We start from the raw sequence: 23,041 nt of genomic DNA on the forward strand, positions 1-23,041 counted from the left end.
CCTTTCACTTAATTTACCTAAAATATAAACATGTGTTGGGATGCTGCCTGAGTAGCTAGCATTCCTTTTTATTTTGTGCACCAGGCTGCCTGTCTGCAGCATTGTGAGGCTCAATGGCTGAGACATCAGGCTTTAAATCACAAAGTTGCTACAGTAGTTCTGCCCCAACTCTACTCATTGAGTGATCCTGTGGAAGCCGTCCAACCATGCAATGCTCATATTCTTAAAAATATGAAAGCGATTGTACCATGGTCTGTATTTAATGAAGTGCTATAAGATATAGTTCATTTTAGAAAGGCATTACATAAAGTAAAGTCTGACTCTATTGTTTTATTTTAGATAAAAAGACAGACAATGAAAACTTCCATTTCAAGCAGGCACTGCATCTGGGTTGCTCATGATACTTTGTTAGCTCTCCCATCTTAGCGAATGGAAGCATTTTTACAAAAGTCAGAAGTGGTGTGCATGGGCCAATAGACTTCAGGCTAATTTTAGTGGCTTTCTTTGTATGTGGGGCCAAAAAACAAAGAAACTACTTAAATAATTTTCTTTTGCTTATATTTCTCTGTATCTTCAGAATGTCCTTTCTGAAATTCAAAAACTAATCCCTAGTCAAAGGTTTTCCATGAGTGACTGGCTACTGTTACATCATAACATCTTGTTATCTTGTAAAACTGTGTGACTGAAAAAATAAACTGCATATACAGTATGTATGGATTTTTTGATTGTATTTCATCTTTTGATTAACTGTGGTGAGAAAGTGATAAAACAGTCTTGAAAAATCAATATATAACCACAAGTGAATACTAATAAAATTGCATCTGGACAAAACCAGCAAGTGTAAGCTTTCCAAAATGTGACATTGATGTCATTCTTACATTATCAGCTGTGTCCAATGCAGCTCAAGTTTGCAGAAGCACTGGGTAAACAGCAGTAGCCAACATTGGATGAAGCAGCTACTCTAATGCAGAGAGTACAAGTAGGAAAGCTACACAAAAGGAATGAACTATAATACATAAGTAAACTTTGTACTGTGCACATGGAAATACACTTGACTTAATAATTTCCTGTATGCATCTTGTATATCATGTGTGATTCTGTTTGCACACGCATTGCATATATACCTGTAGCTCTGTATATAGTGTGTATATATGTGTGTTGTGTGTTAAATTCAAAGTATAATAAATGAATTGTCTTTCTTTGGTCTGTTGTAGTCTCGTCAGTGGGAGACATTCAAGTAAGAATTACTTGTATGCATGGCAATAAATCTGAACTTCAACTACAAGCATAAACTTTCAACATAAGCATTGCATCTGGGGCACAGGTTCTTAAAACACAACAGTAACTAATGATTTTAGTCAGGGGAGACCCCACCCATTTTCTTTTGCTTATTTTATAATGCAAGCTAGTGTTTACTTAAAACCGCGCAGGCTCACATCAATTAATTAAAAATCAAGTCAAATTGCCAGACGTTCATTAATCAGCGCTCTTTGTTGCAAATGACACAATCTCAAAAGCCCCCTTTCAGGCATTCCTGGCCAAACGTTTTGCATCACCCTTAAACAAAGATCAGCACAGAATTGAGAAAAAATATTCAGGCCGAGTTCCCATTTACTAAAGTAAACTCAATCCTCTACTAAGGCTACTTTCTAATCCTATTACCAGAAAATCATATGATACTGCTTATCTATTAAATGCACTTGTTTAACCCTCCGAATGCCATTCCATTTTTTAACATGTATACATTAACTGCAGACCATTTCCCACTTACTTAATTCTCTACAACTTAACTGAAAAGTAAAATACCATTTGGAATCTTATCAAATTATTTGTCATGGTATAATAACAATTTCAGTTCCATAGCATTTACTTTGAAACAGTGTAATTTGTATATTTACAAAGTTCTGCAAAAATCCTTCTAAAAAAAGTTGAAGTGTTCAGCTACAAATTACTTGATAATGTTTTGTTAAACACATTTAAACTATTAAATCATACATGTATTTGTCTATTTTTACAACTTTTTGCATGTATTATGTTCATATTACATTGATTTGTCCATTTAACTTGAAGAAGGAAAGCAAATGCTGACAGTAAATGGCACACCATAGTTCATCCCAGTATACACTCCAGCATATGTCTACACTTAATCATTCTAGGCCAGTTTACATCTTCAGTTAACTAAGGGATGTGAGCTACCCATTGACATTAAATTAATTTTATAAAGTTCATTTTATAGAGTTATTAAACTATTAATAACAAAACAATGGTAATTTGTCTATTATTTTCCTCCGACCATGAGAAAAGACAAACAAACAAATCATGCTTCAATTAATGACAAAAAAAAAAGAAAAAAATGTCAACTGTGAAAAAAGTCCAAATCTGCTGATGCTTTTCATGCACATTTTCTTTTCTTACCTGTCTTCCATTTTTTCAGACGTTTTTTAGAACTCTTGGGATTCTTAGTTATTGCCATGGTGTCTTCTGACATGACAGTCCCTTTAACGGGAAGAGGAAAGTCTGACGAGTGAATGGATTCCTCTGATGGACTAAGAAATTTGTCTGTGATCCATGTCGCACTGCTCTGTGTTCCCTCCAAGATTTCTTCTACCTGAATCAGAGTTGTGCTAGTGCCTGACTCAATGGTTTCTGCAGGGGCTGCTGTTGTTCCACTGCCCCAAAGACTGGCCCACCAAGACCACTGTCCAAAAACTGGATTAAGAAGAATCAACAGGCTATATACACTGTGAATTTGATGTCCCATCCCAACAAATTAAAAATCTCTGCTGTAGTCACAGAACCTAGGTTGCTTTTCACCGTCTAAAATTGCTTCAGCTTTTCTGTACAGATTTCAAGTTGTTATTAAGAGGTTAAATGTCCCTGTCAGCATTTCAGCATCATGCAGACTTAGGTATTTAAAAAGCTGCTAAAACGCTGACTTACACGACAAGGGTTGCCTGTTAAGTGACTCGGTAAAAGTTTCTCTGACAACCTCCTCTCTCCCGCCCCCTTTTATAATGGAAATAGAGTTGCGCTCTGACTCAAATGAATAGGGGGCAGCTGTATTCTGACTAGCCATGGGTCTTACTTAGCTCAGTGTACGCCACCAGCCTGCAAAGAAACTGATAACAACAGAGATCTCACATTTTAGATACCACTCCTTCTCTCTCTCTCCCAAAACTTAAGTTTCTGCCGTGCATACAAATTGGCTGCTTCTCACAGAAAAAATTAAGGTGACAAGGCCTGCCTTTATGCCCCCCGGTCCAAAAAGGTTTTACTCTTGCTGCAAGAGGACAAATGGTGAAAAACTACTTCATTTCACTTTTTGTCATCCTAAGGGGAACTAGTAAAAAACACTGACACTGCACGCACAGAAGTACATTATTTAAGAAAATGAGCAACACGAGAGATGCAGTACAGTTATTTGTTGGAAATTATTTTATCTTTTAAAAAAAAATAAGTACTGTTATGCAAAGTAGGAATAACTGATACCTCTCTTTACTAAATTCAATTTCAGTCAGTCACTATAAATCAAGGCTGTAACGTAGGTACAAAAAAGTCTTGTATACACGTGTCATAAGATATAAGGAGTTTTTTCTAACTGTAGAGGAGGTGAAGCCAGTACTGGGCTTGCTGGCATTTCAAGCAGTACTGGATAAGAGTCACCTTATAATATGCCCTGACATGGTTTTACTGGCATGAATAACTGCCATACATATGCCAGTGCAGAAGGGCATTCACTAATGGGAACCTCAGTGGTAGATCCTTATATTCTAATAGTGAATAAAAGGAAACTCTTGAACACTCGAGTTTCTTGGTCTAAGAGGTTATAACAGGAAGGTCCAGTGAATTACACTTGGCCTCCTGCTGTTTGTTATGGTGATAAGCCTGCCAGGGAATTGTCTGACACTTGAAGTGTCAGCTGGAGATCAGCACTGCAAGGACACATTAGACCCCTAGGTGAAGTTCCAGATAGTTCCCAAGTGTTCTAAATGGCATCCCTGACCCTAACAGTAGTTGCCAGGATGTTCCCAGATGTAGTGTTCCTGGCCAGGGCTTAAAAGCCCATTCCATCCAAAGGATAACTGAACTTGAATAGGGGTGGGAATCAACAAAGGCTTTGGTTAGCAGGTGGAAGAGAGGCCAGAGAGGAAAATAAGGTATGGAGAATGGTGGTAGAGAAGAAATACTGGAGTGCATAAACTAAGTAGGCGAATCCCACAAGGGTACAAATTTTGCATTAGCTAGGCCTAAGAAGGGAAGCAGGATTTTGTTTCCATTTATTTTTCTTGGAACTGCATTCCTACTCTTGTGTTTATCCACTTTCCTGTGTTATTTTATTAATATAAACATCATTTTTGGAGTGCTATAATTTACGTAGCATCCATCCTGGGTTCAGCAACAGCTCAAGGGTACTCTCTATAATCCAGAATAAATTAAAGTAAACTCTAGCTGTCACTGATGCAGACAAAGTGATGTTTATCATGATCTGCTACTGACATGACTACATGTAAGAAAGTGATCCTGAAAATTGGAAGTGCTACACTTTGTAGCTTGAAACCATATAATTATAAACTGATATCCCACTAGGCACTTCTACAGATGGAACTACAAATTAATACAAAAGCAAGTGTTCCTGCAATAAGATCAACTGTATCACTGTGGTTTCTACTTTTCAGGTTAATCTTTTCCTATTCAATCCCTTTCCTTTAATGTATGTGATTGTTTAATTAGTTGACTTGTTTCTACACTCTTCCTACAATGTAAGAAAAAAGCCTCTGCACGATAACCAACTGTATCATTGAAAAGTGTTTATTGTTAGTGTGGCACAGTGGTTTAGTGTTTAGTACTGCCACTCTCTGGATACAGCAACTTTATCGGTTCAGCTTCATGGGTTCAGACTGGATGGGAAACGTCTGTAGACTACCATATTCAGGTCTCTCAGCAGATGTTCTATATGATTCAAGTCCAGGCTTTGTTTGGGTCACTCAACAACAGTCAGAGACTTGTCCCAAAGGAACTCTATCATTGTATTGGCTGTATGCTTTGGGTTATTGTCGTACTGATCAGTGAACTGGCGCCCCAGTCTTTGATTATCTGTACTCTGCAGCAGACTTTCTTCTAAGACCTCTCTGTATTTGGCTGCATTCATCCTTTCCTCAATTCTGAACTGTTTCTGCTGCTGGTAAAGATGGTATTTTTCAGGTGATGAGTAATGCCTGGACTTCACTAGACAAAGTGATTGGAGTTCTCACCAAAGATTATTTCATCAGACCAGGGCAACTTATTCCTCTTGTTCTCAGAATCCCATTTAGAAAGCTTTTACTCAAGAACAGCTTCTGTCCAGCCACTCTACCTTAAATGACAGATTCCCCCATCTCAGCAGAAGACTTTTAAAGTTATGTTAGATGGACCACTGGATTTTTGGTCACCTCCCTGACCAAGGCCTTTTTGGTTTGGCCAACTCCAGAAACAGTCATGTTGGTTCCATTTGCCTTCCATTTCACAATTATTGAGGCAAAGGTCTAAAGTGAGTTTCTTGGACTTCATGGTTTGTTTTCTGGTCCTGACATGCAGTGTGAATTGTTGGAACCTATATACACAGGTGTGTGCCCTTCTAAACGATGACTAGTCAATTTCTAGACTCATCTCAAGGAGAATTAAAAAAACAGGATACACCTGACCACACTTTGGAGTGCCACAGGAAATGGTCTGAATACTTATACAAATTAAGAGATTTCAGTTTTTTATTATTAATACCTTACCACACAAATTTTCTAAATCTGCTTGTGAGAAGTGGTCCAATGGCGTTGTGCGAATTTTAAATAAACAAATCGCACCACAAAGAATGAATCTCCAAATGAGCATGGGTGGAAGTGAGTGCATTTCGCTTCATAACCAGCAGGACAGAAAGAAGGCAGACAACTGGGAGGAGAACCCTTTGTGAGAGCATGCGGCCAATGCTCAGGGGCTGAAGAAGGCCACTCTAGCTGATTGGCTTAGGGAGCTGGATTGACCCAGTGCTCGCTCCCACATAAGTCCGGGGAAGGCGGCAAGGGATGAAGGACTGAGGCGAGGTCCAGTTTGGGAGCCGCACTGGGCCTGTAACGGAAGGTTGGCTGTGCCTGTCGGCAGGATGACTCCTCTGTCTGCAGGATCTCGTGAGGGGAAAGCAGAAGGCATGTCAATTTTAAAGGGATGCATTGCGGACCAAGGTTTAGAAAAGAGCTTCCTGCATAATTTTAACCTCATTTTATGAAACAATTATTGAACTTTTATCATCCACTAAATACTTCCTTTTTATTGGATTATTTATTGAACTGTGGAAGCACTGCACTTTGAATACTGTTTGGATTTATTTTGATAATAAAAGGACTTGAACATTTATGCACCTACCCCTTGTCTGCAATGTAGGTGTCATCATCATTTGCTCATCTTAATAATAATTCATTACATTTATATAGCGCTTTTCTCAGTACTCAAAGCGCTATCCACACAGGGAGGAACCAGGAAGCGAACCCACAATCTTCCACAGTTTTCTTACTGCAAAGCAGCAGCACTATCACTGCGCCACCTGGTTACAGTATCAATGATTGTGGGCTCAAGAGTCTCCTAAAGAAGAGAGGGATTATGGAGCCAACGTGCATCATCACACTGCTTAATCCTCAGCAGGGTCGTAAGGGGCTGGGGTCTATACCAGAAAGCACAGGGTGTATGTCAGGAACAATCCCTGGACAAAGCCCTGGTCCATTGCAGGGTGAACTCACATACAGGTCAATTTAGCGTTGTCAATCCACCTAACCTGCATGACTTTAAACTATGGGAGGAAATTGGAGCAGATATTGAGAGAACATGCAAACAATATGCAGGGAGGACCCAGGATATGAACCTTAATCTCCTTACAGCGAGAAAGCAGCACTACTACAAAGCCACCATGCTGCACATGATTTTTTATTTATTTTGTAAATTTTCTGAAAACATGTTTTCACGTAGTCATTATGGGTTATTAAGTGCAGTTTGATTGGAAAAAATGGCAAATTTATCCATTTAAAATTAAATCCACCACACAATAAAGTTTATAGAATCCACTGTACTTACTCAGAAATGGCACGATAAAATGTAGACAATTAAAAGAACGTTTAATTACCCCTTGTAGTCAAACATGTACATTTTTAACTTTAACGGAAGTTAAGATATACTGTATGCTGCCAATACGCATTGTACTGTGAAATGTTTGTTGACCCATTCTTGGAATTCAGCTCTGTATGTAGATTGACCTTTACGGCAATTGCTTTAGGGAAATAAGCCCAGCTTCTCCAAATACAGCTCAGTTTCTCCAGCTGTGCTATTTCACAGAAGGCCCAACTAATCCTTAGACAGTATAAGAAATATTAGCATGCTTGCAGCTAATGAATCTAATCAGTCATCATTTTATGCCCAAATGTCAAAGGTAGTGTAATATATTCAAAAATGTCTCTTAAAAATAACATTGATGCAGCAGATCAACTAATAAAAACATCTTGCGTATAACTGATACATATTTCAATATACAATATAATACACAATGTAACAGAGACTGGCACCCACCAGATCAAGTCCCACATCTCTGACCAAACCCTAGCCTTTATGCTCAAAGTTTCACTGCAGATGGACTAACAAGCAAAACAACTGCCTGAAGTGAACAACATCTTACATTTTGGCAGCCAACATCACTGTTATATATAGAGGAATAGTCAAGCTTCTGCTACTACAGGAAAAGGGTTCGGAGAGGTGTGGGGTGAAAGAGAGAAGATGTGCCTATCCCGGCAGAGACACAGCTTAGAAGGCCTCCTAAAAATGAATAACTTGCTCTCTCTTGAAAGCCACCCTTATACATGTAGCTGACCCCTTAGATACTTAGGGTTTTACCCTTTGAAAGCCTCACTGGGTATAAAAGCAGGTTGTGCTCAAATAAGATTGTCCACCAGGACATTAAGTGACAATTAGAAATAGGAAAAGAAAAAGAAACCACAATGTTTTTCAGGGTATAGTGTTTATCAATGTCAATCAATATCAATCTCTGTATACTAATGTGGATAAAAGGCGATGCTAGGATGTGATGAGCCCTGCAACTTTGAGTGCAACCCCAAAAGTGATACATCTGAGGGCAACTCCAATCTGATCTATTTTAATTAGCTCTGTTCTATAACAAGTCAGTGCCTGCTTGCAGCAGCTTTCAATATGAGGATGTGATGCAGTTAGAAATAAAATGCAAATGAATTACAAACTTTTTTAAACCAAGAAATAACTTTCAAACTAATACATCAAATTAAGTTTGAAAATTAAACTTTCAAAATAAAAAAATCAAACCAAAAAAAATTATTCATAATTTTAAACAGAAGAGAAAGAATTCCCAAAATCAAAGAGCATTTAAAGGACCTAGAGTATTATTTTCACCCTTTTAATGTGATAAAGCCAAATTTATTTAAAAGAGAAATTCTTTTTTACTTATTTTTGATTAATTAACTGATGAGCAGTTAACATTAACATTTCAGCTGTGTGGTTAATAAGAAAAGAAGACAGAACCTAACAGTAAAAAAAAAAAAAAAACTGCTTGCATTCCAAATAAGATTTTGCACACACAATAAGAGCTGTGTATTCTTTTGATTTATTGTCATTTTTTTAGACTACATTATAAATGCAAGAGAAAAACAAGACAACTGTGCACATACCTTATAACTATTTACAATGTTGCATTAAGTTTAATCACTCATCACATAAGTTCGGTTCAATATAGGGTTTTCTACGAGTTTGAACTCAGAGGCCGGGGATATACTTAACGTTACGCGACACATGAGCTTGAGGATGCTACTGCTATGTAAGCAGTGTACTATCTATAGTTGTGCACATATTTTAAGTAAATCTGGAGGACTGCACCAGGAGGCAGTGCGAGAAATCATCATGGTGAAAAAACAACATCCAGTTTCAATATATTCTGAATTAAGGGCAGATGTTAAAAATAAAAATTCTTTAAATTCTGATGCTTTTGCAAAGGTGAAAAAAACAGACAGCACACAGAAGATGGTATGTGGGACCTTTAAATGTATCGTGTTACAATGGAGCATATGCAACTCTTTGATTGCCTATGAGAAATAGATGAAGAAAAGCACCATGAAGACATTTGCATGTCAGCATTTAAGTATGATGATTTGCTTCACTGCAACGGATCATCAAACATCAAAGCACGCTCATTAATCCTGTTGGAGCTGCAAGCCTGCCATCACTCTTCAAGTCCACCCGGGGGGGTAAACGTTAACATTATATAAAGGTATTGTCTTTTTTAACTTGCATTATAATCAATCTTTAATTTAATATTGTTTTTTGTATCAGTAAGGTGCTGCTGGAGTATGTGAAATAAAGTATCTGTCTGTCTGTCTGTCTGTCTGTCTGTCTGTCTGTCTGTCTGTCTGTCTGTCTGTCTGTCTGTCTATCTATCTATCTATCTATCTATCTACCTACCTACCTACCTACATGTTGATAGTAAAGAACAATGCTAATGTCATGTACCGAAATCTGAACACATATTTTTGCTGGTACTGCAACTTGCACACATGTCACGTTAATTTCTGACATTGTGCTCAGTGGACGTGTAAAAAGAAAGCAGGAATGTGTGGCAGCCATTATATATTCTGAGCGTGAAGTATAAACCAACCCTTAGTTAACACAACAAGTGAGCAGCAAAGCACATTTGATGAGGATAGAACTATAGAAAAGAAGTACAGGTATTAATGCTGTTTAAAATTTTCAGAATCGACATGACACGATATTTTTGACTTCACTAATTCAAAACATGTTCAGATGTTCTGTAGTGATAAAGCTTACACTATTGTATCTCAAAGCATGTGTCCACATAATTACACAGCAAAAGATCACCACAAGTGAAAAATACTACCCTTGGACAGAAAAACCCAAAACATACCTCGTAAGACAGCATTTTTAAACTCTGTTGTTGTAAATTATAGCTTAACTGTCAGTGATGCTGTCAGTAACATTGCTGATTCGTATAAGATATAAGATTTTGGAGTTTATGGTTTGTGTTTGCATGCTTTTCCTTTTCTTTGTTGTCATTGTTGGTTTAATGTGCATAACACATTGGACACAATGCACAAGTAGCCTACACGATCTGAGTGACTGTGAAGGGATTCTTTCTAGTTGAGTAGGGCTGTTCTTTGTATAAGAAGACATGTGCATGTTCTAATACTGGCATGATAACAGTGAATTTGAAACGAAAACCAAGAATACATGAATACATCATTAATCGGCTCAGAAGAAGATTTACCACACTCATTCTCACACCCTATTCCAGGAAATTCTAAATATCCCTGCAACAGTAAGTGTAAATACTTGTTTCTTTTACAACAGCCAGTCTTTAGGCATATTAAACTCTTGATTCTCTCCATGGCAATACTGTTAGAAAAAAAATGTCAGGCCCTGGTCTGCGTAGTTAGACTATAGTATTCTAAACATTGGGAATGCTGTTTTTGTGTATTACGTAGTCAATTAAACATTCACACAGTGACATTCTGTAATGCATGTTTTGCTTTACGGACTCAGACTCTGTAACTCTGACCTGCATAAACAGATTAAATGAAAGGATGATGATGATGGAGAGATCTTTTGCCCTTACAAAGTAATACAACTGATTTTTAAAATAGCTTATTTAAAAGATTTTTTACTCTCATATGATTTCGATACATTTGTTAACTAAAAGTCAGAACTTAAAAATGCAGAAACAATACAGCAAAATGTTTTTGGAAGGCTTCCATTTTATGGTGTAGGTACTAAACAAGACCACTAGATGGCATCAGTGTCACACATACACACATTACTATACTGTACAATAATTCCTAAGACCACAAAGGCTTACTCGAGAATACTGGAAGAGCAAGCATACAAATGTGCAGACTATGTAATATTATAACACCTTTTAACGTTGAGCCCCTGAAAAAGTTCAAGGAGTCAAAAGCGTGAAATTACTAAGATCAAATATTTGTATTGTAATGTTGACTCATCCGTTCACATTTACGGATGGCTGACATTGAAAGACATATAGAAGTAACAAATCTTGAAATCTGCTGGCTAAGTTGCCTAAGTTGCACGTCTTCTCTTTGGCTCAGTCTCTGAGACATTTGCAAGCATGTGCCGAGTTTAAGGAATTTAAATAATCTTGCCAGTTCCTAATATTTGTGTTGACAAAATGCTCTGAATGGATTGTGCACCAACCTGTCAAGTGCTTGCAAGAGTATCAGACAGTTGTTGGGTCCCACTGACAAAGCAGGATCACCCATTCATTATACAAATACTAGGCATTTGATGACTCTACAACTCAGGACAAGATTCCAACATTTAGAGTCAAGGGTTCAAATTAGTATACCGCATGCCAGCCTTGGATAATCCTGTGAGTGTTTGTGGAGTGTGCATGCATGTAGGGTTTATTCCTGTCTTACAAACAATGCTAATGGGACATACTCTGGCCTGACGTGAATTAGGCAGATTCAAAAATAGATACACTCACTGAACAAATTATTAAGAACTCTATACTAATACTAATAGGGTTAGGGTTAGGGTTAGGGTTGAATAGGGCCTCCTTTTGCTCTCAAAATATTTTGAGGCATGGATTCCACAAGATGTTGGAAACATTCCATTGAGATTTTTGTCCATGTTGACATGATTGTAATTTCTGCAGATTTGACAGCTGAACATTCATGCTGTAAATCTTCCTTTCTATCACATCTCCAGTGACTGGGAAGGCCACTGAAGAACAAAGAACTCATTGTCATATTCATGAAACCAGTTCAAGACAACTTTTGCTTTATTACATGGTGCATTATCATGCTGGAAGTCATCATTAAAAGATAGATAAATTGTGGCCATGCACATGGTCAGCAGCAATACTCAGGCTGTGGCATTTAAGCAAAGACTGATTCAAATTAAAGGGCCAAAACTATGCCAAGAAAACATTCCCCACACCATTATGCCACCACTGCCACCAGTCTGGACTGTTGGCATATTTTACGTTGGGTGCCGAGATTCATGCTGTTAGTTCCAACTCATGACTCTACCACCTGTGTGCCTCAGTAGAAATCATGATTCGTTATACCAGAATTTGTTTTTGCAGTCTTCAATGGTCCAGATTCTGTTGTTTTCTGGCAGGAGTGGAACCCGACATAGCCTTTTTGCTGTTATAGACACTCCGCCTAAAGGCATGTCGACAGGTTGCAAATTCTGAGATTTTTTTTTTTTGCTCACCACAGTTGTACAAAGTGGTTACAGCCTGTCACCTTGAACCAGTCTGGTTCTTCACTGACCTCTCACCACTGATCACTCACAGGCTCGTTACCATCTGCAGAACTGATGCATGCTTTTTTCGTTTATTGCACCAGTCCAAGTAAACTCTCGAGACTGTTTTGTGAGAAAATCTCAGGAGATCAGCAGTTCCAGAAATACTCAAACTACTCCATCTGGCACCAACAATCATGCCACGGTCAAAATCACTGAATAATATTTTCCCCATTCTGGTGCTTGATGTGAACATTTACTGAAACTCCTGATCTGTACCAGAGGCAGAGAAGGCTCTGAGAGAATGTTTTGGAACTACAGACTGGGATATCCTGCAGGGATCACATAGTGAGAACATTGAGGAAGTTGTTGACCGCACTACTGACTACATCAACTTCTGTATGGACATTGTAGTTCCAGTAAGAACTGTACACTGCTATGCTAACAACAAGCCATGAATTACAAGTGACATCAAGGGCCTTTTGAACCAGAAAAAAGGGCTTTTAAAGGCGGTGATCAGCATGAGCTTAAGCGCGTGCAGAAGGAACTTCAAGTCCAGCTCAGGGCGGCGAAGGAGCAGTACAGGAGAAAGCTGGAGCAGAAGTTGCAGAATAACAGCATGAAGGAAGTGTGGGATGGGATGAAGATCATCACTGGCTGCAGCTCGAAGCGGGGTACCACCATCGAGAGAGACGTGAAGAGAGCAAACCAAATGAACAACTTCTTTATCAGGTTTGACCACCCTAACCCACTCTCACTCTCACCTCGGAGTACTGCACCCTCCACACATCCTTCTGCTGATACCAGCATAGGAGAGACATCCCCACCCATAATTAGAACAGCGCAAGTGAGCAGAGAGCTGAGGATACTTCGTGCCAGCAAAGCAGCGGGTCCAGATGGAGTATCGCCACGACAGCTGAAGGTCTGTGCATCGGAGCTGGGGGGTCCTCTACAGTGCACCTTCAACCTGAGCCTGGAACAGGGGAGAGTCCCGAGGCTTTGGAAAACATCTTGCATCACCCCTGTCCCAAAGATATCACGTCCTAGTGAGCTGAATGACTTCCGGCCTGTTGCTCTGACATCACATGTGATGAAGACCATGGAGAGGCTGCTGCTTCACCACCTGAGGCCACAGGTTCAACACACCCTCGATCCTCTGCAGTTTGCATATCAGGAGAAGGTGGGAGCGGAGGATGCCATCATCTATATGCTACATCGATCCCTCTCCCACTTGGACAGAGGCAGTGGTGCTGTAAGAATTATGTTTCTAGACTTCTCTAGCGCCTTCAACACAATCCAACCTCTGCTCCTTAGGGACAGAGATGGGAGTAGATTCATACCTGGTGGCATGGATCGTGGACTATATTAAAGACAGACCTCAGTATGTGCTTATTGGGAACTGCACGTCTGACATTGTGGTCAGCAACACAGGAGCGCCACAAGGAACTGTACTTTCTCCGGTCCTGTTCAGCCTATATACATCGGACTTCCAATACAACTTGGAGTCCTGCCACGTGCAAAAGTTCGCTGATGACACTGCTATCGTGGGCTGTATCAGGAGTGGGCAGGAGGAGGAGTATAGGGACCTAATCAATGACTTTGTTAAATGGTGCGACTCAAATCACCTACACCTGAACACCAGCAAAACCAAGGAGCTGGTGGTGGATTTTAGGAGGCCCAGACCCCTCATGGACCCCGTGATCATCAGAGGTGACTGTGTGTAGAGGGTGCAGACCTATAAATACCTGGGAGTGCAGCTGGATGATAAATTAGACTGGACTGCCAATACTGATGCTCTGTGTAAGAAAGGACAGAGCCGGTTATACTTCCTTAGAAGGCTGGCATCCTTCAACATCTGCAATAAGATGCTGCAAATGTTCTATCAGACGGTTGTGGCGAGCGCCCTCTTCTACGCAGTGGTGTGCTGGGGAGGCAGCATTAACAAGAAAGACGCCTCACGCCTGGACAAACTGGTGAGGAAGGCAGGCTCTATTGTTGGCATGGAGCTGGACAGTTTGACATCTGAGGCAGAGCGACGGCGCTCAGCAGGCTCCTATCAATTATGGAAAATCCACTGCATCCACTAAACAGTGTCATCTCCAGACAGAAGAGCAGCTTCAGCAACAGACTGCTGTCACTGTCCTGCTCCACTGACAGACTGAGAAGATCATTCCTCCCCCAAACTATGCGACTCTTCAATTCCACCCAGGGGTGTAAACATTAACATTATACAAAGTTATTGTCTGTTTTTACCTGCATTATTATCAATCTTTAATTTAATCTTGTTTTTTGTATCAGTAAGGTGCTGCTGGAGTATGTGAATTTCCCCTTGGGATTAATAAAGTATCTATCTATCTACATGATTTTATGCATAGTGCTGATGTCACCTGATTGGCTGATTAGATAACTGAATGGATAAGCAGGTGTACAGGTGTTCCTAATAATTTTCTCAGTGAGTGTGTATGGAGTGGATTAACTCTGTCCAGATTACTACAGAAGTAAGTAGGCATAGCAGGCATAAAGTGATTACTGTACATATTAGAGGCAATTATCTCCAGTAAACAGGTTGGTATTCATGAATGCAGGAGTATTATTTTAATTAATACAAGCTGACAATTATCGGTAATTCAACAACTCATCCAGCATTTCAGAAGCATTTGGCTAGCATGCTGTATTGACTGCATGATGGTGAACACAGAGAAGAAAAATGTATGGGGCAGCAAGCCTTCAAACTGCACACTTGAGGGCAACCATTCTCTGATGCTTCAAATATCACCACTCTAAGATCTTTCTACTACATTTGGTCATACCTTCATTTCCTGTAGTGTCTTTACAAGGTTACAGTCATCTTTAATAAAGATAAAGTATTTGCCTAAGATAAACTGCTGTAAGTTTTTAATGTGAAAATTTTTAATTTCCAAGAATCCACCTTTTGCATTAGACTCTGCGAGTAAACTTCAAGAAATAAAGGAAGACACCAGGTTTCATAAGGTCTGCTTCATATAAACTGTCTTACAAGGTTATCTGACTCACAAAGAACATATGAAAACACTGTTTTTAATTATATCACTAATTCAACAGAAACACACAGTTTTCAGTTACACTTGGCAATCTGCTTATGACCTGTGAACAAGTCAGTGTTTTAGTGGACAGCTCAATGTATTATCTTTAATGTAGATCTTCAATGTGGTGGTCCAGACTCTAAAGAGACAGCTATTCTGCGGTACTTGGGAATGTGAGGTTTGGTCCAGCTTGTTGCAAAGAAAACACATGGCTCAGAAAAAGAAAAAGAAAAGTTCTGCTCTCAAGCAGTCCAATGCAAGGATTTGCTGAGTCTCAGGGGTAAAACGGATGAGTGCTTGCTTGCTTGCTGAGGTTCCTGAAGCCATTTAATTTCTGGCAATGAGAGACGAGAAAGAATGAGGCAACAAGCTGTGCCAAATTCACAAAGAGGATTGGGATGGAGGAGTGGGGGTTGGAGAAAATCAAATAGCACACCAAGAAAAAGCATATGCATTTAAGAAAACGCATTTTCTCAATTACGTCAGTCCAAACAAGAATTTCTAAATGGACTGTTTGTGCAGTGAAGTAAAAAGAGAAAACCTACAGATTGATCACTTTATTCAGACAGAGTTTGAACATGCTCTTTTCAGATCAGAATCAGTCAGCAAACCTGAACAATTAATTGTCTCAGTGGGGGTCAAAGATAAAGCAGGAAGAGGCAACCGACTTAATGTTGAGGACATTCTTAACATTCCCACCGTTACAGATTTAATTAGCAAAATGCCATATTACAGGAAACCTTTTAAATTAATTACTTATGATTAAAATTTTAAATGAGAACAATTTTATGTGGGGGCCACAACTCCAAAATTCTGGGTCTAAATAATTGCCTCGCCACTGCCTGTATGGAATTCTGCAAGTTTTTCCCTCCTCTGTGTACTTATCTTGGATTCTCTGATTTCCACTCAAATTCCAAACATATATTTGGTTATTGGTTGAATGTAAAGTGGCCAACTGTAAATAAAAGCAAGTGTGTATGCAGGTGCAGAGATTGTTCCTGCATTTTGGCAGTTTCTTTAGACAAGCACACTTGGGTGGTATACTAAAAATGAAAATGAAAGGATATATATGTACAAGAATAGTTTGTGTACATGTGTGTGCTCCATGTGTGTACTGCCTGGTGCAACACTGCATTTCAGAAAATGTATTGAAGAATGGTGGTAAAAACATTATGAAAAAGAGAAATACTAATAGGCATACTATATTTTACTTATTAACTCCTGTTTGCATAATACCAAGGTAAGTGAAGAAGACAAATGTGAGAATAATGTTAAGTCTTCATTCACATGCCAAAAAGAAGTGTCATTTAAACTGTGAAGTACTTCTGGAGACATTTGGCAATTTATGTGACTGTTATTGGCGACATTTTCCACTTTACAAAACCTGCTTAATCCAAGACGGGGTCATAGAACCCAGTTGAAGACATTTTGTAATATTTAAATGTCTGATGTATGAGAATTTTATAAATGGAAATCTGACTGCTATCTCAAGACTGAATATCTGGTTCACACTCAAAAGAAGCATACTTTCATGGAGAGTGCAACTAAGAATTAAACATGACAAAACTGAAAGAGAAATAGTGCTGAAGATGGCATGTCTTTTCAAAAATAACCCCACCTCAACCTTTTACATTTGGGCAGGATGCAAGAATACAGTAAGTAAAAACATAATTAGCAAACTAAAACAAATCAGCTAGTATGTTTATTATTACTGGATACAAATATTTATATATTTAGTTATAGAATATGGGAAACCACAAAGGAACATGTTCACTGTTCAATCCAGACCAATGAAACTCTTTCAAATCCTGACTGACACAAAACTAAACTAACCTCCCAGCTCAAAAGATAATAATGCAGTGTTAAAGTATGATGGAAAAATGTCACTTCAAATCCAAATTTATATACAAATGAAACTTTGAAATTATGTTTACTCAGAATGCTTTGCTTTAAATGCAGTCTTTATATTAAATGATTTATGTTTTCTATTAAATAAAATAAACATGAATTTTAACATATTTTTGTTTATCATGGCACCAAAGAGTAACTGCATTTTGCATGTCAGTCAAATATGCATATGTACTATGTACAAATGACAATACCACTTGAACTACTACCACTACTAATGCTAGTAATAACGCCACTCCTTTAACTGGACTTTGTTATAAAATGTGATTTGAAAATAGGCATGGGATATTTAAAAAAAAAATTTGTCCCATTGTTTATTGCATTACATCTTACCTAAAAAGTGAGTCCTCTATGTGTTAATTGATATACAGTAAATTCATTTAGACAATAGCAGGAACACTGACTATATGATTGATCAACTTTTAAAAAATCTTCAGAAAGAAGCAGGTGTCTAAGAAATGCCTAATGATATTTTTATTACTTAGCTTTTCCTTATTAGGAATATTTGCTATCAAAATCTGACTCAACAGTGCAAGTTCAGTGAGTCTGGAAAAGTGAGGCAGGTGAGCAGCCTCTCCTTCGTGGCCCTGTTGGGTTCAATGATAAAGGGACTTTGTTCTTTTTCTGGGTCAACACAGAAGCCACCCACAGCTACACGTGCACATTAGTTAGAGCGTCACCGAAAGCAGCAGGCTCCACTTTTCTACTTCTGCCAATAAAAATAATAATAATACTGCACTGGTTAGGAGGCCTCGTAAAGTAGATCAGCTTGTAAACTGGCAAGCTTTTACAGTAACTAAATCAAACTTTATTTTACTGCTAATTGTTGCATAGGGCCCATACTAATGGATACTTGCAAACAGGAAAAGTTTCAGCATTAACATTATGTAGTGACTTTCACAAAGCATCCAACAACAAACTTACATTGGTGCATTTCCTATGATAAAAGTGCAGGCAGTTTAACTAACCTGCCAGACTAAAAGAATAAGGCAGTATTCTATTGACTGAAACTCATCATAGATTAAAGTGTTATCATCCCAAAAGACATTCTCCTTAACAAGCTGGCAGACTCAACAAAATCAGTCACAGAGAGCTTCAGTTACATAGATCACTGAAACCACTTTGGCTCCTGAAAGTATAGTTACATCAAGAGACCTAGAAATAAAATGAGCCAACTCTTAAAAAATACACTGCAGCTAAATTGAATCTCTGAAATTGGCTGCATATTTCAGAATAAGAAAAAAAAGTTCTATTACAATCCCCACCTTTGTAAGCCCACAATTATCTAAACGTGAGCATCTGTAAACAAATGTCTTCATGTCGTTAAGAGCATTCATGTTTTCTAGTCTTTAAAGACAAACATCAGGCAGTAAAGAAACAAGTGATCAAATTGCCTAAAAAATATTTCACTGTAAGAGGTGTGTTTTTCCTAAACTTCAAGCTGTGCCACATATTCCTTAGCACACCTCCCAAGACGGCCACAGTTAACATGGACCTTGAGTTTTTAGGCCAAGAACCAAACACTGAACAACTGTTCTCTTCTTGTGAGTACGTGATTAACCTTTTTTTAAAATTTCTGTCTGTACTATACTCCAAGGGGATTTATTTTTCCGTTACACTAGTGAAAGAAGCCAGTATTTCAGAAAGAGCATGAGGGCTCCTAAAATGGGGTGTGTTTTTTCCCTGTTAAAATGTGCAATATTGAAAGGATAATTTTTATGAAACAAGTAGAAAGTAACATGCTGAAACATTCTAGTTTTATAAAGGACAAACAGGATTATGATTTTTTTCTTTTATTTTGTATTCTTAGCAAGTTATTAAATTTGTGAAGGGCACAAACATCTGTATTTCAGCAGTAACAGGAAACTTCAGAACTTAATGCAGGAAATTTAACAAGAGAATCTCTGAATGCTATTGTTAAGATAACAAAAGGACTTACATGTTAACTGTAGCATGTATACAGGCCTTCAGCACATGAAATGCTGCATATCACATACAGTGAATTTATGAAGTGTACAGACCCTTTCAATTTCTGCACATAATATTTTGTTTCAGATTTAATAACCAATTGAAAATATATTTTCAGAGAGTCTTGACAAATTTATTAAAGTTCAAAAACTGAAATTTCTTAAGTACCAGGAGACAGGTCAGAACTGAGGGAAGAACAAATGTATCTAAATACAGAGAGGTCCTTGAAGAAAACCTACAACAGAGTGCACACAGTCTCAGACTGGGGTGACGGTTCACCTTTTAGCACAATAATGACTCAAAGTATAGAGCCAAGACAACACCAGAGTGGCTTTGAAACAAGTCTCTGACTGTTCTTGAGTGGCCTAGACAAAGCCCATAGAACATTTGTGGAGAGACCTGAAGATGGCAGTTTACAAACACTTCCAATCCAATCCAGAGTCTGAGAATATCTGCCAGAAAGAATGGGATAAACTGCCCAACTCTAGGTATGCAAAGCATGTAGAAGGTTTCCCAAGAAGACTCGAAGCTGTAATTACTGCCAAAGGGGCTTCTACAAAGTACTAAATGGAGGGCCCGACTAATTATATGAATGGGAGATTTTAGTTTTGGATTTTTAATAAATTTCAAGACCTTTCTAAAAACTTAGTCATTATGGCTTACTGAGTATAGATTGATGAACACAAATGGCAAATTTTGTACTACTTTATGGTAAAAATAATGTAACAGGTTTGCATTAAGTCTGCCACTGGTTGTTCCACTATAGAACTTATGGCCTTGTTCTGTAATTTACAGCCCAGGTATGGAATTCAAAACTGAACACTTGGCTTACTAAAAAAATAAAATAAAGTACAGATCTGTTTGATATATCTCCCTAAGTAGGCAAGGTCCATTTTACTGTTTTTGGACCTGCTGAAGTTGGTCAAATGATTTAGTGAAATTCTAGCATTAGTTTATGATTAATAGCTACATTTACTTATTTTGTATCTGCACTATCTACATTTACTTATTTGGCTGAAGGCTTTATCCAGGGCAACTTACAACATTTATCATACAATTGGTTACATTTCTTCTGATTTTGCAGTTGGAGCACAGGCAGGTCAAGTGACATGCTCATGGTCACATATGTGTCAGTAGTGGGATCTGAACGTACAACATCAGGCTTTGAAGTCCAAAGCCTTAACCACCACACCACACTGCTGTTTATGAGTGAAACCAACCACTGCTGTCACTTGGAAGCAGGCCACCTGGAGATATGTCACATCTATAATACTCTGAATAAACTGGTCAGTTATCCTTCCCTCTCCTACTGATTATCCTACCATGTCCTACAGATATGCAACAATTATTTCTACACATTAACCAAAACATTTTAATATACAGTGATCCCTCCTCCATCATGGGGGTTGCGTTCCAGAACCCCCCACGAAAGGTGAAAATCCGCGAAGTAAAAACCATATGTTTATATGGTTATTTTTATATTGTCACGCTTGGGTCACAGATTTGCACAGAAACACACAAGGTTGTAGAGAGACAAGAACTTTATTCAAACACTGCAAACAAACATTTGTCTCTTTTTCAAAAGTTTAAATGTGCTCCATGACAAGACAGAGATGACAGTTCCGTCTCACAATTAAAAGAATGCAAGCATATCTTCCTCTTCAAAGGAGTGCGCATCAGAAATAGAGAATGTCAGAGAGAGAGAGAGAAAAGCAATCAAAAATCAATAGGTGCTGTTTGGGCTTTTTAAGTATGAATGTCAGAGAGAGGTGAAGGTAGTCTTTCAGCATTTTTTAGACGAGCGTCCGTATCCTCTAGGAGTGCAAACAGCCCCCCTGCTCACACCCCCTCCGTCAGGAGCAGAGAATGTCAGAGCGAGAGAGAGAAAAGCAAACAATCAAAAATCAATAGGTGCTGTTTGGGCTTTTAAGTATGCGAAGCACCGTGCGAGAAGCATATCGCGCAACAAAGTAACAAGTAAGCCAAGCAAGGAAGGGAGCAACGTGAAGGTAGTCTTTCAGCGTTTTTTGAGGAGCTTTTCATATTATAGGCAAATGCACCAAAAAGAAACAAGTTTGTTTTGAGTTACTGCAATCAATAAACTATTAAATAAAGCATGGTCCAAAAAAAACAAGAACAATGAAAATGTATATAGTAATTTATATAATATACATTATTTTATGGATCCACAAATGTCTGACAAAATAAAGGAAATACTTGAGTGAATGTGTAATACAAATTAAATTAAAATTAGATGAGGCTTCAACTCTGGTTTGGTCATTTAGGTAATTAAGCAATTAGAGTTCCATTACGGTTAAAAGAGTGTGGCTGTACAACTTATTAAATGGAAAAAGACAAAGCAGCAGCAGTGGACAGCCTCAAATACTAAATGGTGCCAAAGAGCCCCAAGTAAAGTGATTACATTTAATGCATGTCTACACCAAAACAAAGGAATGTTATTTTACTGCCTCTTAACATAAGCTCACTCCTGCTTAAACATCTAATTTCACAAAGTTAACATTAGGCTAGCTTTTATAAAAAAAAAAATAATAATAATTAATAATTTATACATTTGTTGAAACGTAGCCATTATTCAGATTACATTGGGTGATCTAAGATGCGGAATTGAAAAAATAAATGTATATAATGTACAACAATGTAGAGATTTGCACACTGAATCCTGTTCACATATTTAGCTAGTTTGACAGCTACTTTCCTGTGCCAGGAAAAAAGAAAACATTAATAAAATTAACAAGGTTGGCCTGCACATTTTATTGATTATAACTTGTTTTTCTATCTCTTTAATTACTTAAAGTAGCTGGTAAACGTAAAGTGATATCTCAAATCAATTTGACTGTGTAATGGAAAATAAGAAGAAGTTAAAAATAAGAAAAGCAAAGGAAACTGACATAATTCTTGCAATGTATGCACAACATCTAATAACTAACCAAAAGTATTTTGCAACCTAATAATAAAAATAAACTGCAATACCTCCAAATTGATCCCTTCCAACAGCTAACAGCAGTTTAAAATAAAATAACTCTCAGAAAGCTAAGTAATATATATTGACAGTGAATTTTACATACATAAAATAATAATAATTTCAAACTACTTAATCCAGTTAAGGACTCCAGGTGGACTGGAGCCTATCCCTGCAGCAAATGGAGTCGATTGCTAATTTGGTCAAATAAAATGAGTCATACCACAGGAGGAACAGCGGTTTCGGAAAGGTAAAAGCACAAGTAAGATAACAATGTTTTACCAAGACTAGGCAAAAGGACTGTCAATAAAAAGATTTATTTTGTTTCCAGGATTATGATGATGTCAAATAAAACGGGAAATATCTTTTCCCTAACTAACCACTTATTTCACAAATTGCTGTTTGTTTTTGTTTGCATCCAAAAATATTGGGTATTAGCTTCACCTAACTAAATAAATACAACAAATATTAACCAAAGCAGAGTTGTTCAAAATTGTGACAATTGAAGTGCCCCACCATATAAGACCCATCATTCACACTGGGTCAATATGGAATCAATCTAACAAACATGACTTTGGCATATGAGAGGTAAACTGACACAGACATGGGAATAAAGCACAAACTCAACTCAGATAACAACCAGCCTTGAGGTACAAACCTAGGACACAGGATCTGTGACACTTATTATGTCAATTGGCTAGTGAAACAAAGAATATGAATCCTCAAATACAATGGTTTAAATGATTGTATTGACACCTGGGTAGCTAGGAAATAGTCTCTTTACACTTATCTTTTAGTGAAAGTCCAT

The 23,041-nt window shown here is 38.0% G+C and overlaps 1 protein-coding gene across 4 annotated transcripts in view; it reads right to left on the bottom strand.

Annotated features, from left to right (window-relative positions):
• The window catches only part of LOC114653644 (collagen alpha-1(XV) chain-like), a 261,721-nt gene that overhangs the window by 165,715 nt on the left and 72,965 nt on the right, over positions 1-23,041 (bottom strand). For 2 of the 4 annotated variants that reach the window (XM_051929087.1, XM_051929085.1), the window contains exon 1: positions 2,416-2,939. The exons of 1 other annotated variant lie outside the window; for it this stretch is intronic. In XM_051929087.1, the coding sequence (XP_051785047.1) occupies positions 2,416-2,761 (346 nt within the window). In that variant the 5' untranslated portion in view covers positions 2,762-2,939. Of the gene's footprint in view, positions 1-2,415; positions 2,940-23,041 lie in introns of those variants that run through there. One more of the 4 variants, XM_051929086.1, reaches the window with a different exon arrangement.

Source organism: Erpetoichthys calabaricus, chromosome 6 (assembly GCF_900747795.2).
Source record: "Erpetoichthys calabaricus chromosome 6, fErpCal1.3, whole genome shotgun sequence".
Classification (NCBI taxonomy): Eukaryota; Metazoa; Chordata; class Cladistia; order Polypteriformes; family Polypteridae; genus Erpetoichthys; species Erpetoichthys calabaricus.